At 43.7% G+C, this 13676-nt stretch overlaps 1 protein-coding gene across 3 annotated transcripts in view; it reads left to right on the top strand.

The window, feature by feature from the left end:
- Positions 1-13676, top strand: part of sgsm2 (small G protein signaling modulator 2) — a 62547-nt gene that overhangs the window by 46077 nt on the left and 2794 nt on the right. The window contains exons 8-23 of one of the 3 annotated variants that reach the window (XM_053872115.1): positions 273-397; positions 760-827; positions 899-1062; positions 1969-2101; positions 2264-2401; positions 5599-5767; positions 7264-7328; positions 7752-7897; positions 9041-9169; positions 10135-10317; positions 10492-10878; positions 12628-12752; positions 12832-12914; positions 12990-13099; positions 13179-13275; positions 13469-13636. In XM_053872115.1, coding sequence (XP_053728090.1) covers positions 273-397; positions 760-827; positions 899-1062; positions 1969-2101; positions 2264-2401; positions 5599-5767; positions 7264-7328; positions 7752-7897; positions 9041-9169; positions 10135-10317; positions 10492-10878; positions 12628-12752; positions 12832-12914; positions 12990-13099; positions 13179-13275; positions 13469-13636 — 2290 coding nt within the window. The remainder of the gene's footprint in view (positions 1-272; positions 398-759; positions 828-898; positions 1063-1968; positions 2102-2263; positions 2402-5598; positions 5768-7263; positions 7329-7751; positions 7898-9040; positions 9170-10134; positions 10318-10491; positions 10879-12627; positions 12753-12831; positions 12915-12989; positions 13100-13178; positions 13276-13468; positions 13637-13676) is intronic. The other 2 variants (XM_053872116.1, XM_053872119.1) reach the window with 2 other exon arrangements.

Below are 13676 nucleotides of genomic sequence, written 5' to 3' on the forward strand. Positions count from 1 at the left end.
CTTATTTATTTGTGTAGAGGCCCATATATTTATTTATTGTTTTCAGATTTCAAAATTAATTTGGGGCATTGAACATACAAGAGGTTGGTACTGTTCGGGACAAAACCTTGACCTGACCTTCCTCCAGTTTTGTTAGACTTTGACCTTTGGACTTCAACATTGAAACCCCAGTTTACTTTATGCTGACAATGCATTTTTAAATTGAGTAGAAATCAAAACTTTCTACAGCTCAGCTCATCTTTTGCAACGTCATTCTGCTTTGTCTCATGCAGAAGAAGGACATGGAGGTGTTGCGGGGTTACCTGTCACTTCATCAGGCAGGTGAAAGCCTCACTCTCAAGTGGACACCAAACCACCTCATCAATGGCACGCTGGGAGACTGTGACCTGGAGAAAAGGTACTTGAAACACACAACTTTTAATGTGAGTGCTTTCATTTTGCCATTGAAAGAGTGGCTTTTCATGCATGTGGCTGGTCTGCAAGTACTCGCCGCTTTATCCACACATTTATATTCCAAAAATAGTGAATGATGTAGAAATATGTCTGTAACATTGACTAATATGAAGCCTTAGCGGAAGCTCCTAGGTACTGGACAGGAAGTGGTTCAGATTTATTTTGTTTTACCAACATTAAGTTTGTTTCTAATCCACTTGATACAGCCACATGCTACGTACGCTTTTTGCTAGTCATTACGCACTTGTTGGTGCCTGTGTTTCTCCTAAATGCTACTACATTGACTAACTCCTCTCTGGGCCTCAGTATCTACTGGGATTATGCACTCACCGTTCCGATTCGCCAGATCGTCTGCATCCACTGTCACCAGCATTGTGAGTGCTGTACTGTTGTACTCCTTCAACCTTGTGGAATTCAAACTGAAGCCTTCATCTGAATCTTGCAGCTGACTGTGGGGGCACACTGGTGCTGGTTAGTCAAGATGGGATACAGCAGCCGCCTCTCCATTTTCCTCCCGGTGGTCACCTGCTGGCTTTCCTCTCCTGTCTCGAAACTGGGCTCTTGCCACGTGGTCAGCTGGAGCCTCCTCTTTGGTCCCAAAAGGGCAAAGTATGTCAAGGCTTGTATTGGAGAAGAACTGAAATGGCCTTGCCTTGTTTGTGTCGTTTATGAGTTTCAATAAGACACACAAACGATGCTGTATGGGGTCATCCTGCCTGGACTACTGAACAATTGAGGTGAAACACTTGGTCCATAACTGTGTCCGCTATTACAGATAACTTTGATCTGGCTTGTAGCCAGGAAGGGTTCCATCCATCAAATGTGTAACTTAATCACTGGGTCTAGAAACTGTCTGAAAATGGAACATACTGGAAAGTGGGCAGATTAAAGTCCTGTGGGGCTAAAAGTATGAATTATAAAAAGTATTGTCACAATGTCAATTGTCTTTATTGCCAAGTATTTTCATACCAGTAATTTAACTCGTGTTTTATTCACTCTCACAAAGAGTAGTTAACTATTCAATGCAGCTTAGTCCTGGAGGGAAGAGTTTGTTGGCGAGAGAGAGAGAAGGACCAGCTGCTACCAGGGCCGGTTGTTCTCCCTCAGTTTATACTGGAGGTATACTCTATTCTGGACCTCATCGAGTGTGTTCAGCTCCAGATGGTTATGACAGCACCACAGAGCCAGCCTGGCAACCACATGCCTGCATTCCCCTTGCTGGATGAGACCACCTGTTGCGAGCACACGAGGTGCTCTTAGTTCTTTTATGATTTTCCCCTCCTGTCAGGCACGTTGTGATCCACTGATAAGTGGGGGCCGGGAGGATGAGCCGGGTCAGCTTTGAGCAGAGGATTTCTGTGATGATAGTGTTGAAGTCCAAAATACAGAATCCTTTCATGGCCCTCTTGGCAGAACAAGTGAGGAGCCAACATTACGAGTTTTGAAGGATGTGCAGTACTAGTGAGTCCCACACGTTTGAGAGAGTCCCTCTGACTCAGAAAATCTGTGTTTCAGGGTAAAGTGTTCCCAAAATTACGAAAGCGAAGCAGTGCCGCCCGGCTCATCGACCAAGACCGAAGCATGGATGACCAGGAAACTGCTGACTATGTGTTCCGGATCGTCTACCCTGGATACAGATACAATGCTAGTAAGTAGCGTCATGAGAGAAAGAAAAAAAACTCACTTGTTGTCTGATTAACATCTGCAGTGAGCAGCTTTTGCTCCGCGAAAGACTAGTAATGCCTCGCCATGCCTTCACCTGGAGATGGCGCTGTTCTAACCATGTCCTCTGTTGTCCCACTGGTGCAAGCAGTCACTATAAACTACCACCACACCACGGGCAGTCGAGCTCCGTCGCTGGACGACGATGAGGAAGAGGAAGATAGGCTCCATGCTATGATCTCAATGATCTGCTCGCGGAACCTCACAGACCCAAATGTCATGAAAGGTTTTTATCACCTAAACACTCCCATCCTGCCCTTCCGCTCCTCACCTCTCTCCTCCTCCACCTCCTCCTCCTCCTCACCACTTCTGTCTGCCTGTGTGTTCCTTTCCTTGGTAAGGCCAACAGTGCAGAGGGAGTCAGAGGGCAGGGCCAGGATCACTCTCCTTCCCTCCTGACAGTCCGGTGGGAATGTTGAAGTTGAAGTTAGATAGAAAGTCAGTGTGATGAGTTGTATAGAATCAAAAACCTTCATTGTATTGAACCTAAAGAGCAAAAAGGACTACAAAAATGTGCATTCCCAACATCATCAACCTGCAATGAATAGCAAATTTGCTGCGACAAAGCCATTTTTATTGCTGAAGCGTTTGTCGTGCCTTCAAACAAACTATACTGATTTCGCTTTAGTAAAACATGGCTGCACAATCCATCCATAGTGGTTTGATCCGACCTTGCGGCCAGGGTCACCAGAGCAAGAAGCGTAATACGTAGTCATCCTTATGACTTGTTTTCTAAACACATGAACACAATTCACGATCTTTGTCTTTATTCTTGTATATAATGATCAAATTAGCGTTCACACAGTGTTGGAGCCTGAGTTATTAGCAATGCTAACAGTTTACTCACAGTTTGACATTCAGTTTCTGGGTTCATCGTGGGGAATAGCTCTGGGATCTGTTTTGTTTTAAAACCTGCAACCTACTGGGGCATGTTCATGAAACCGTCCTCCATGAAATGTCTGCTCACATGTCTTGAAAAACAAACTTTGTCACACACTGCCTTGAGGAAAGGCAAATACAGGTTCCTCTTGATAACACCCAAAAATGTACTTCATTTTTAAAGACTAGCAGCACTATACTTAATACTTACATAAAAAGTCGTTCTACAAAGTCCATCTTTGGCGCGGTCACCGCTCCCATGTCCCTTGGCTGCTTACATGAACTTAACTGAACAACAACGGCAAAGACATTTTGTGTGGGCACCATATTTGTTATAATAACCTGAAACTGAGTTTCACATTTTCGTATGTTCAGGTGACTCTTCATATTGCTGACACTTGTATATAAGATGACAATGCAACGTAGATGCGTCAATTGCTCTAAGCCAATTTGTCAACAACAAATGAATGAGCCAGTAGTCCCACCGATGGAATCAAAACCTTGAAAGCCTCTAGCAGCAGGAAGGATGTGAGGTCATCAGGACAGCATGCAGGTGTGGGTGATCAGGTCATCATCCAACAAGAGTCGAGCAGGTGAGCGTCGACAGTTTGGCTCGCACTTCTCTACCCACAGCTTTAGCATCGGTGTGTTTGTGCTCAGTGCTCTGACTCCTCTGTTGCGTTCTGATTTTCGGAGGTGAGATAGAAGTAGAACACACTGGAGCTCCAATAAGTTGCTGTTTATATTAGTGAAAGGATGAGGTGTCATAGCTTGAAGAAACCCTGGGTTGGGAGTCGACCTGAGTCCTTCATGAGGGAACCTTTTGCCTTCGCCCCATATTGCTGTACATGTCCACTGTTTAGCTCCAGCCCAGAGTCCAGAGGTAAACTTCAATGTGTCTTGGTTACTCAGCACCCACCGCTGAAAATACTTCAGTTGAGCCCATGTCCTGCAAAGAGGAGGCAAACTGTCGGTGAAGTCCCAGTACCCAGACACCCAAGAGCTGAACAACATGTTTTACCATCAAACGTTACAGACACATTAGGCTCCATTTAGACCAGCCAGGTGGCATGAAATGAAAGTTGATGGGGGAAGTTTAGGAAGATGTTGAGGTTGGTACTGCCAGGCAGAAGGTGGAGAGGAAGGCCAAAGAGGAGATCTGTGGACGTAGTGAAGGAGGACATGAAGTTTGTAGGTTTGAGAGAAGAGGAAGCAGAGGTGAGATGGAGGAGGATGATCCGCTGTGGCGACCCCTGAAGGGAGAAGCCGAAAGAAAAAGAAGATTTTTCAGTGAGCACAGCTGACATAAACATCACCATGTCCTGCTCCTGCTCCTTGAACTTGAACCTCCATTTTACTCCAGAGATGCTGTCCACTATTTTGGACATACAGCTGCTCATATGCCCTTATACAGGAATAACTAGTACAAGTGCTTGGCGTCCGCATGCGTAACTTGTTGACCTCATTTCTGATGTATTTCGAGCTCTGAGATGAAGTAACACGAATGTATTCTCTTGTTATATTTTACTTCCTAATGGAAGCTTCCCCCCCAACCTCTGCACTGTTGGACCTGTGGGCTGTCCTTTAACAAAACTACAGCTTCATCTTGTGGTTCGATCCATCAACTGCAACATGCTTGACAGTATCTGCATGAGAAATGACTGTTTGCAACAGTTTTTACATGTTTTTTTTTTTTTTTCACGACTGTGTCCCTGTGTGATGACAGCTCCTCTCCCTTTGTTCGATCTCTTTCTCTCTTTGACGTTTTTGTGCAGTCGATGGCTGCAATGCTGTTCACTGTAATTCTTCACTGACCCCACCGCCTCCTCCTCCCCCTTCACCGTGTCCCCATCCCCTCTCCAGCCCTCTCATTACTGGTCCTGTGGGGTTCCGCAGTAGTAGAGACGTGGAGTCCTGGTTGCCTTTCCTGGTGGTCTTAACTTTTAAAACAATGGCAACCACGTGTCATTCATCTTATTTGTGGATAAGTTTATTTGCTTTTGGGGAGGGGATTCCTGAGAGAGCAAAGCTTCATATTTATGACAGGTCATCAGCTCCAACCTGAAGAATTAAGGTGAAGAGCATTTCTTTTGGTTGTTTTTATTTCCTTCCCTTTTGTGTCTCCTTCTACTGATGTCCATCTTTTATTGATTTATTTAGTTTTCGGTGTCTCCAGTCTCGCTGTGGCTTTATGCAGTCTGCATAACCCAAGCCTCAGCCCGCCTCCTCCTTCAGTTCTTCACTCCTCCTCTCTTTCATTCAGCTCTCCTGTTAGTCCAAGATGACCTTGTGCTGTCTCTCATTGTCCCTCCTGAATGATCTGAACCTGCATGGCTTCCCAGCATCCTTTCTGCCTGTCCCCTCCACACCACTCTCGAGCTCTGTGCTCTCTAAAGTGTCATTCACTCTTGACATGAAAGCTGCATTGATGGTTGAGCTGAGGGGCCTAAGTCATAATATGTAAGGCATGTGAACGCAGACGTGCTCCCGCCGTGTTTTCTGAGATGCTCCTGTCGTCTTCCTCTTGCCTTTTGTTCCATCCAGACCACGGAGATATGATGGACATGCAGCCTTTTGGTGGGAGCCCGTCATCGTGGCAACAATCTGAAGTTCACGACTCACTGTGCCAGTCATGCTGTACCGCTGGAGGCAGCATGTCGTTTGACTACCCAGCAGGATGTAGCTGTTTACACGAGTCGGCAGATATCCACACGTAAATACTCTTCAGTACTCATTATCCAAAATCGCTGCTAAAATCTAAAATAATGTGTCGTGTCAAACATTGTCTGGAGCCCATCATTAATGAGACGTCCACTCTTCGATAACAAAAGTTTGAGTAGACTTTAAAGTGAAAAAACTTCATGTGGTGACCAAAACAAAGTTTGAATGGCGGTTTGCTGTTTTGCTCTATTTTGCTTTTTTTTTTTTTTTACACTATTTATTATTCTTCTGATTTGTGACGTGTAGCTCTTCTGAGCTTTGATGTGGACTGAAAATAAATACAGTACAACAAAAGCTACCTGTACAAAATAAAGGTAGACAGCAACAGAACTATGATAAGATAACAGCTCATGACATTTCAGAGATTCATGTTGATCAAAAATCTGATCATTTTAACTCTCTTCATTACAATACAGCCTGTTGTAAGTTCCAATGAGGAAAACTGGTTTTCACTCACTCAACACCTGTGTCAGTGCAGCTAAAGCGGCAAACTTGAAAATTAATTGTGAATATCAAATCCCTGTAAGCAAGGATCGGTCCAAAGAAGCATAAACTAGAACATCTCTGAGAGGGCAGTCCACTGCCATGAATCTCAGTTACTACATTTGTGCCCTACATTTAATCTGTATAACTTGCTGCCTTTTGAAGCATTTAAAATATCATTGATCGTAATGAGCTGATACGGGCAGCAGATGTCAATAGCATTCCAGAACCCCCTCGAGTGATGGGCTGATGAGGCTTCATGAAACTAGCCTCATGAGGCTTTATTGGAACACTCAAATCCAAAGATTTCAGAACAGAGAGTGCCATGTAGTGAGCTCATAAAATGAGGAAACTGTTTCACGAGGGAGGACGGCAGCTCATGCTCAAGCCCTCTATTGACAGAGAGTTCCAAATCTTATCAAGCCTTATGGCTCTAGATGATAATGTGAAACAACCTCCAAAATGTAACTGTCCCTTCTGTGTTCCATGATCACCATTTCCTGAAAATGTCATTGAAATCCGTCCATCTCTTTTTCAGTTATTTTGCTAGCAGACATATAAACGTAGATGATCACGAAGCCTCTGTCCTGGTGGCAATGAATGTCTCTTAAATTGGATGGAATCCTGTTGTTTGCTACTAAAGGTGAAGCAGGGGCTGCCAAACAAACTGTTTGAGACAATCGTGGAGAATTGCTGGCATAGTAGAGGAGGTTGTCTACCCCTGAGCGGAGATGGAGGTGCAGCCACATATGCTAGAGGATATTGTATTTTTAAAAATTACGATCAATACAGATCCAATTATTCATTTTTAAATAAATGAATAATTAAATGATTTTCGGAGTAGATTCTTTCGAAGGGTCCATTACCTTTGTGACCCATCTTGTGACTGTGAGATGCGCTTGTTGAATCCTTGGGGAAATCTCTATGGTCACTTACGATACGTTTTTAGGGGGTTTTATCCTTATCATATGCATCATATGCATTTATTTATGTTTTTGTCCAAAGGGTTCCTTTGAAGATGCTCTGCCAGAACATGAAGAGACAGATCGTGTCCAGAGCCTTCTATGGATGTAAGTGGAAAACATCCTCCGATTTGAACACAAATGCAACAATGACAACAACAGAAAATGTAGCTTACCTCCTCCATATGTGGCACATTACAGTTGAAGTCCATGTTAAAACTGTTTGAGTCTTGTTGTAAATACATTTTTGTCATGTGATAAGTGTGGGATGTCAACTTTGATAGAACACTTACATTTACCTTATGAAGTAAAGTGAAGTTTGTAAATTATAGACAAATATTCTTCTGTGTAAAGTTAAAAAAAAGTATGTATTCTGTAGTGTCCTCCACTTAGAGGATATCAACTGGTTTGACTATTCCCAGGTTTTTGTGAAACGTACTTGTTGAATCTTAGTGGAGGAATGATCTAACATCAGAGGAGTGGTTTCTCTTCTGAATCTCCACACTCTCTTGTGTCCCATCTGTCCCCCAGGGTTGGCCTACTGTCGACACCTGTCCACTGTGCGGACTCATCTGTCAGCCCTGGTCAACCACAACATTGTTCCTCCAGACAGACCGTGTGAGGCGTCAGGGGGTCTCAGCAAAGAGGTGTGGAGCAAGTACCAGAAGGACTGCAAGGTCAGAATGCACTGAATTTCAAGTCTTTGACTGTCATCTTTCCGTGACGCCATGTTTATCATAGACTATACACTAATAAGGAGTCAGTAGTGTGCATTAATTGTTGGGAATATTTATTCAAATAAAAAATGAAAGGACATATTTTTAGTGCCTTTGAGTTTTGAATTTGAGTTAGAATATTATCAAACTATAAAATTGCTTTAGACCGGTGTTGAGCCACAGCAGACTTCGTTCATTGAAAAAATTCTGAGGCACCAAAGGAACCTCGGAAAATCCCTTTTATTTTGTGAAAATAAATAAGTGTATCTGTTTCAAAATGTCTCCAGAAAGGTGTAGGCAATATGGCAAAAATGTTTTATTTATTTTATGTTAAATTTTATCACAATCTCATGTGTTTTGGAGACTAACATCCAAGTTTCTGGTCAGTGTTAGTCTTTAAGGGAAAAAAAGTTTAGGCCAAATAACTTTATTCTGGACAAATCTTTTACATACACTGCTTTAGACAATAAAAGTGTGATAGTTTCTCCATCTCTTGTTGCTGATACTGTGTGTGGTGCACCAGGGCATGACATGTCCACTTCGGTATGTGGATAAATGTTAGTTTTGAAAAGGAGCACTCTCTTTTGCATGTACTGTCAAATATGTTCAATGAACATATGAGGTTAGTTCTTGTAAAATAAACCAAGATTAAAATTGAATTGAATCATATTCAGCTGCGATTAATCTGATTCATAAGTCGAATTGTTGACAGCCCTTATTTAGAGGTACTTGCTTCCTGTGTCGCAGTGCGTGCAAAGGAAGTTACGTTTTAGATGTTTATACCTGAAGTGATGATGTTGCTCGCTGTAAATAAGGGAGGAGTCAATATTTAATTTCCACTGACTCATGTATTGAGCGGACTCTTGGCAGAAGAAAGTGGAAGGTTATGGAGGTGACAAATGAGCAGGAGGCAGGTGTGCAGAGGGACTCTCCGCCCCACTCTGATCTCATTTAAATCTCTTTAACCGCAGTAATCAGCACTCCGGCCAGACATTACAATATCAGTCAAGTTGCGCCAACACCAACTCACACGGGTGATTTTCACCCCGGTTCGTGGAGACTTTCGGTTTGACCGGGTTGCTCTTGTGAATTGTGTGAGTGCAGAACTACAAGGAGCTGGAGCTGCTTCGGCTGGTTTACTACGGTGGAGTTCAGCACTGTATCAGGAAGGAAGTCTGGCCCTTCCTGCTGGGACACTACAAGTTTGGCATGGCCAAGAAGGATATGAGCCAGGTACAACACAAACTACACACACCAATACACGCTCATGTGATTTGAGGATTGGGTAAAGGTGTGTGTCATGTGGGCATCACTCTCACTTTCCATGGCAACAAGCGCTTTAACTGAATTCTCTTAAACACATTTGAATAGATTCTTCTGTCCAACTGACTCTGCTTACTACTTCCTGCAGTAACATACAGTGATACGTAGAGTTAATCTTCTCCTCCTTGCAGATAGACTCAGACTGCTCCACTTCCTTCCCGTAGCTTTTAATTTTCTAAACCCTGGATAGGGAACATATGGCTCGCGAGCCATGGCTCTTTTGATCTGGCTCTCTGTGCAATGCAGACAGCAGATAACAGTTTCCCTGACTTCTGTCCAGTTTATTCATCAAGTTAAGCTGCTATGAGTATTACGTGAACCCAGGAGCTTTGTCATTAGATTAAATGATTATTTCTAAAATTCAATTCAGAGTCTTGTTGTTCATTTTCCATTTGTTTGGCTCTCAGTCAAAAAAGTTCCCGACTCCTGCTCGAAACCTTATGAGCACCAACCAAAATGTCCTCACAAAATCAGTGTCTAGTCAAAGATTGGTCCTCGCAAGAATATCAATACACACACACATTACATAATACATTAATACACACAGACACACACAGAAATACAGATATCTATATCCTTATGAGGACTGCTCAGTGCCATAATGCTTTCCCCTGCCTCTCACCCTCAACTTAACCATCCAAAACACATGGCTCACCTTCACCAGGACTCTGAACCAAATTATAATGTCTCATGTATTTGGACGTTTTCACCCTCAAAACTCTATTTGGACCAGCCAAAATGTCCTCATAAGATCAGTGTCTTGTCAAAGATTGGCCCACACAAGAATATGAATACATGTACTCACAGACATTTATTAATCGTCCCTCAAGATATGTCTTGTATTTCTGTATATTAACTGTCCTCATGTGTCCTAGATTGACAAGCGGGTGAGTGACCACTACCAGCAGGTGATGCAGGAGTGGAAGGCCTGTGAGGTGATAGTCAAGCAGAGAGAGAAGGAGATGCAGTCGGCCATCTTCGCCAAACTGTCTTCAGGAAGCAGCATCGACAGTCATGTTCTCCGACTCGTTCACCGAGACTCCACACTCAGCAACGAGGTGTCAACTGCTTGTTTTGTTATTATTATAAAAAATACCTTTATTTTGCAAGACGTCATTTATAGTGGTAAACAAAGTGCTGGTTATTCTGGGCAACTCATGCGACACGGGTGTGTTTCACATGTACAACAATCCTTCACACTCCCTCCAAACTCAAGCTGCTTCCGTTCATAGGTGTTCATGTCAGTGGACGAGCCGGACGGAGTCAGCCAGGACACCCCGAGTGGAGATGACTGCACTCAGACCATGACCACCCTGGTACCCCCTGCAGCCGCCCCCCAAGAGGAGCGACCCTTAGTGGAGTTTGACTCACCGGACTCCGGCCTGCCTTCCTCCAGAAACTACTCAGTGACCTCTGCTCATTCCCAGATCCTGTCCAGCATAGACGACGAACAGAGTACGGAGGAGGAAGGCGGGATCGGGGATGAGGGCAGGACTCCATGTGAGCTGGGGGGGCGTCAGGACTCTCTGACCGAGGACAGACTATGCAGTCAGCTGGACAAGCTAATGACCAATGGGGCCACTGCTGGAGGGATTTCCCCTTCTTTGTCCTCGTATACGGTACGTAGGATGCTTTCAGGAACACAGGAATCTTTCATTTTTAATCGATGCTTATATACTACTTATATATACTGTATGTACGTTCTTGTGCTGCCTCTACTGTCTGGTGACAATCAGTAGTTAAATGGTTTAAATGATTTTGTTTATTTGCTTTTTTTTGTGTTTTAAATATATTCTTCACTGTGGCATATCACTTATTTAATTCTAAAAATAACAATGGAAAAAGAGAAGGATCAAAACCAGAAAAACCAAAGAACCAAATCAAGAGTCATTGTCACACACTTGGTTGCCATAGTACAGTAGGGAGGGCCCTAACGTTCCATTGACTACATAACATAAAAGGACTTAACTCAAGGCTTCTATACTTCTGTTCTTCTAGTATCTAGTACCTAGTAAATGCAGACTGACGTGGCGGGGCTGAAACCTTTAGTGGTTCTTCTTTCACCAAGGTAACAGGTAGTGATGAACTGATGAGGCTTCATGAAACAGGGTCCTCATTTTCAGATGGCTTGGGTTTCTTTGAAACAGTTGTTCAAATCCAAGTGCCATCTAGTTGCTTCTGAAGGTTTCATGAAGTCTCATCCTCAAGACAGCAGAACTGGACTCAATGACTGCTTATATTTCTACTTTTGGTACAAGTCAGGTCAGTTCAGGAACACGAAAACAATGGAGGAAGAGACAGAGAGACAGAAGATCAGAGTATTTGAAAGTCGCGGTTACTCTTCGCATACAGATTCTCAATGAGTAATAATATTAGAGCCATTCAGGGTCAGGCTGAATCTGTGCTTCAACTGGGGAAAGCCAGGGTTTCACATGCAGGTTTGGTTCACACCTCTGACACCAGAGTTTCTGGTCACTTCTGGGAAAACCAAGTCAGACTTCTCACTTAACCACCTGTCTGAAACGGGCCCCTGCTCGGTACACAGCACTAAGATAGTTTAAATTATTTGTTATTGATTCTTAACCATAGGGGCGGGGTCCATGGTTGGGCCTCCTTGAGGGCTGCTGAAAGTTTTTTTGTTGTGTCAAATTGTTGTTTGAATTGAATTGACAGCTGCAAGTCTGTGATACTTAACAACTGTGGAGAAGTTCCTGAAAAGAAATATCTTCTTTGGAGTTTAAATAAAATATATTATTTATTTTTTATGGTATTTAGTCATGGTTTTATTATGTTTGATTTATTCAGAATTTTATTCCGTTTTTTCAATTTTTGCATAGGTGTATTTTTTTTCTTTAGTAAATTTTATAAAAATGACTTGCATCTCGTTCTGCTGCTGGTTAGACTTTTCGATGATAAATGAATGAATGACACATGGTTTCATGGTTAGTTTACGTGTATGGTTGTTCATCACAAATGAAATCAAGAGTAATGAATCAGTTCCATTACTTGTATGGGCCCATTTGTTCTGGGAAAGGTGGGCCCCGAGATCAAAAAGGTTCAGAACCCCTGGTTTAAACAGTGGCAATAACAGGGGTTAAAACAGTGCGGGTAGAGAATGTTCTCAAGAGCTTGTGTGAGCAGTGATGGCTTCATGAAGCTTCATGAAACTGTTCTCAATTTCAGAGCTTTGTTGGTGGTGCCTCTCACAATATTTAAAAATATGATTCGTATCCAAAGATTGTAGAGCAGACAGTGCCCTCTATTGGCCTCTGAGAGCGAATGTTCTCAATGTATTGTGACGCCTCTTCCTTCCGTCACTAGCTGTGAACATTTCACTGATCAACAGAGTTGTAAACTCGTTCCCTTAGATTGAGCTGCTGGACACAGTGGCCCTCAACCTGCACAGAATAGACAAAGACGTCCAGCGCTGTGACCGCAACTACTACTACTTCACCACTGCCAACCTGGAGAAACTACGCAACATCATGTGCAGGTGGGCAGCAGCTGATAGTTACTCCTCTGGCTCAACACGTCCTGACGCTTGCTTCTCTTTGTCTTCCTCTGGGTGTCAGTTACGTGTGGGAGCATCTGGAGGTGGGTTACGTTCAGGGCATGTGTGACCTCCTGGCGCCACTCATGGTTATCCTGGACGATGGTGAGCAGCACAGCTCTCCTATTCTCAGTGACGATAAATGAGTCTGATACTGACTGTGTGTGTGTGTGTTTCAAGAGTGCCTGGTCTACAGCTGCTTCACTCAACTGATGAAGAGGATGAGCCAAAACTTCCCAAATGGTGGAGCCATGGACACACACTTTGCTAACATGAGGTCCCTCATCCAGGTAAAGGAACCCTGTGATTTGCTTGTTATTAAGAACACAGTGAGAGTGTGGTACTGAGCGAGCTCTGGCTGTATGGCAGATCCTGGACTGTGAGCTGTTCGAACTGATGCAACAGAACGGAGACTACACTCACTTCTACTTCTGCTATCGCTGGTTCCTACTGGACTTCAAGAGAGGTTGGCTACATCCTGTCCACTTGACGGTGCTGTCTCTGATGTGTCTGACCTAGAGAGCAGAAAGCATGTTGAGAAATGTTGAATACAAAATTCAGCCGTAACATTATGAGCACCACTACTCTGGAGCCCCTTGTTCAGGGTGAAGTCCCGAACCCTCTGTCTGTTAACTGCCGTTGTTTGTTGCTGTGTGCAGAGCTGCTGTATGACGACGTGTTTGCAGTGTGGGAGGTGATCTGGGTGGCCCCCAGGATCTCCTCGCAGCACTTTGTCTTGTTCCTGGCGCTGGCTTTGGTCACTGTTTACCGTGAGATCATCATGGACAACAACATGGACTTCACCGACATCATCAAGTTCTTCAACGGTGAGTTGCCCCCAGCTCCAAGCCTGCAGTCTTTAAGGTC

This window comes from Synchiropus splendidus, chromosome 8, assembly GCF_027744825.2.
Source record: "Synchiropus splendidus isolate RoL2022-P1 chromosome 8, RoL_Sspl_1.0, whole genome shotgun sequence".
Taxonomy (NCBI): domain Eukaryota; kingdom Metazoa; phylum Chordata; class Actinopteri; order Syngnathiformes; family Callionymidae; genus Synchiropus; species Synchiropus splendidus.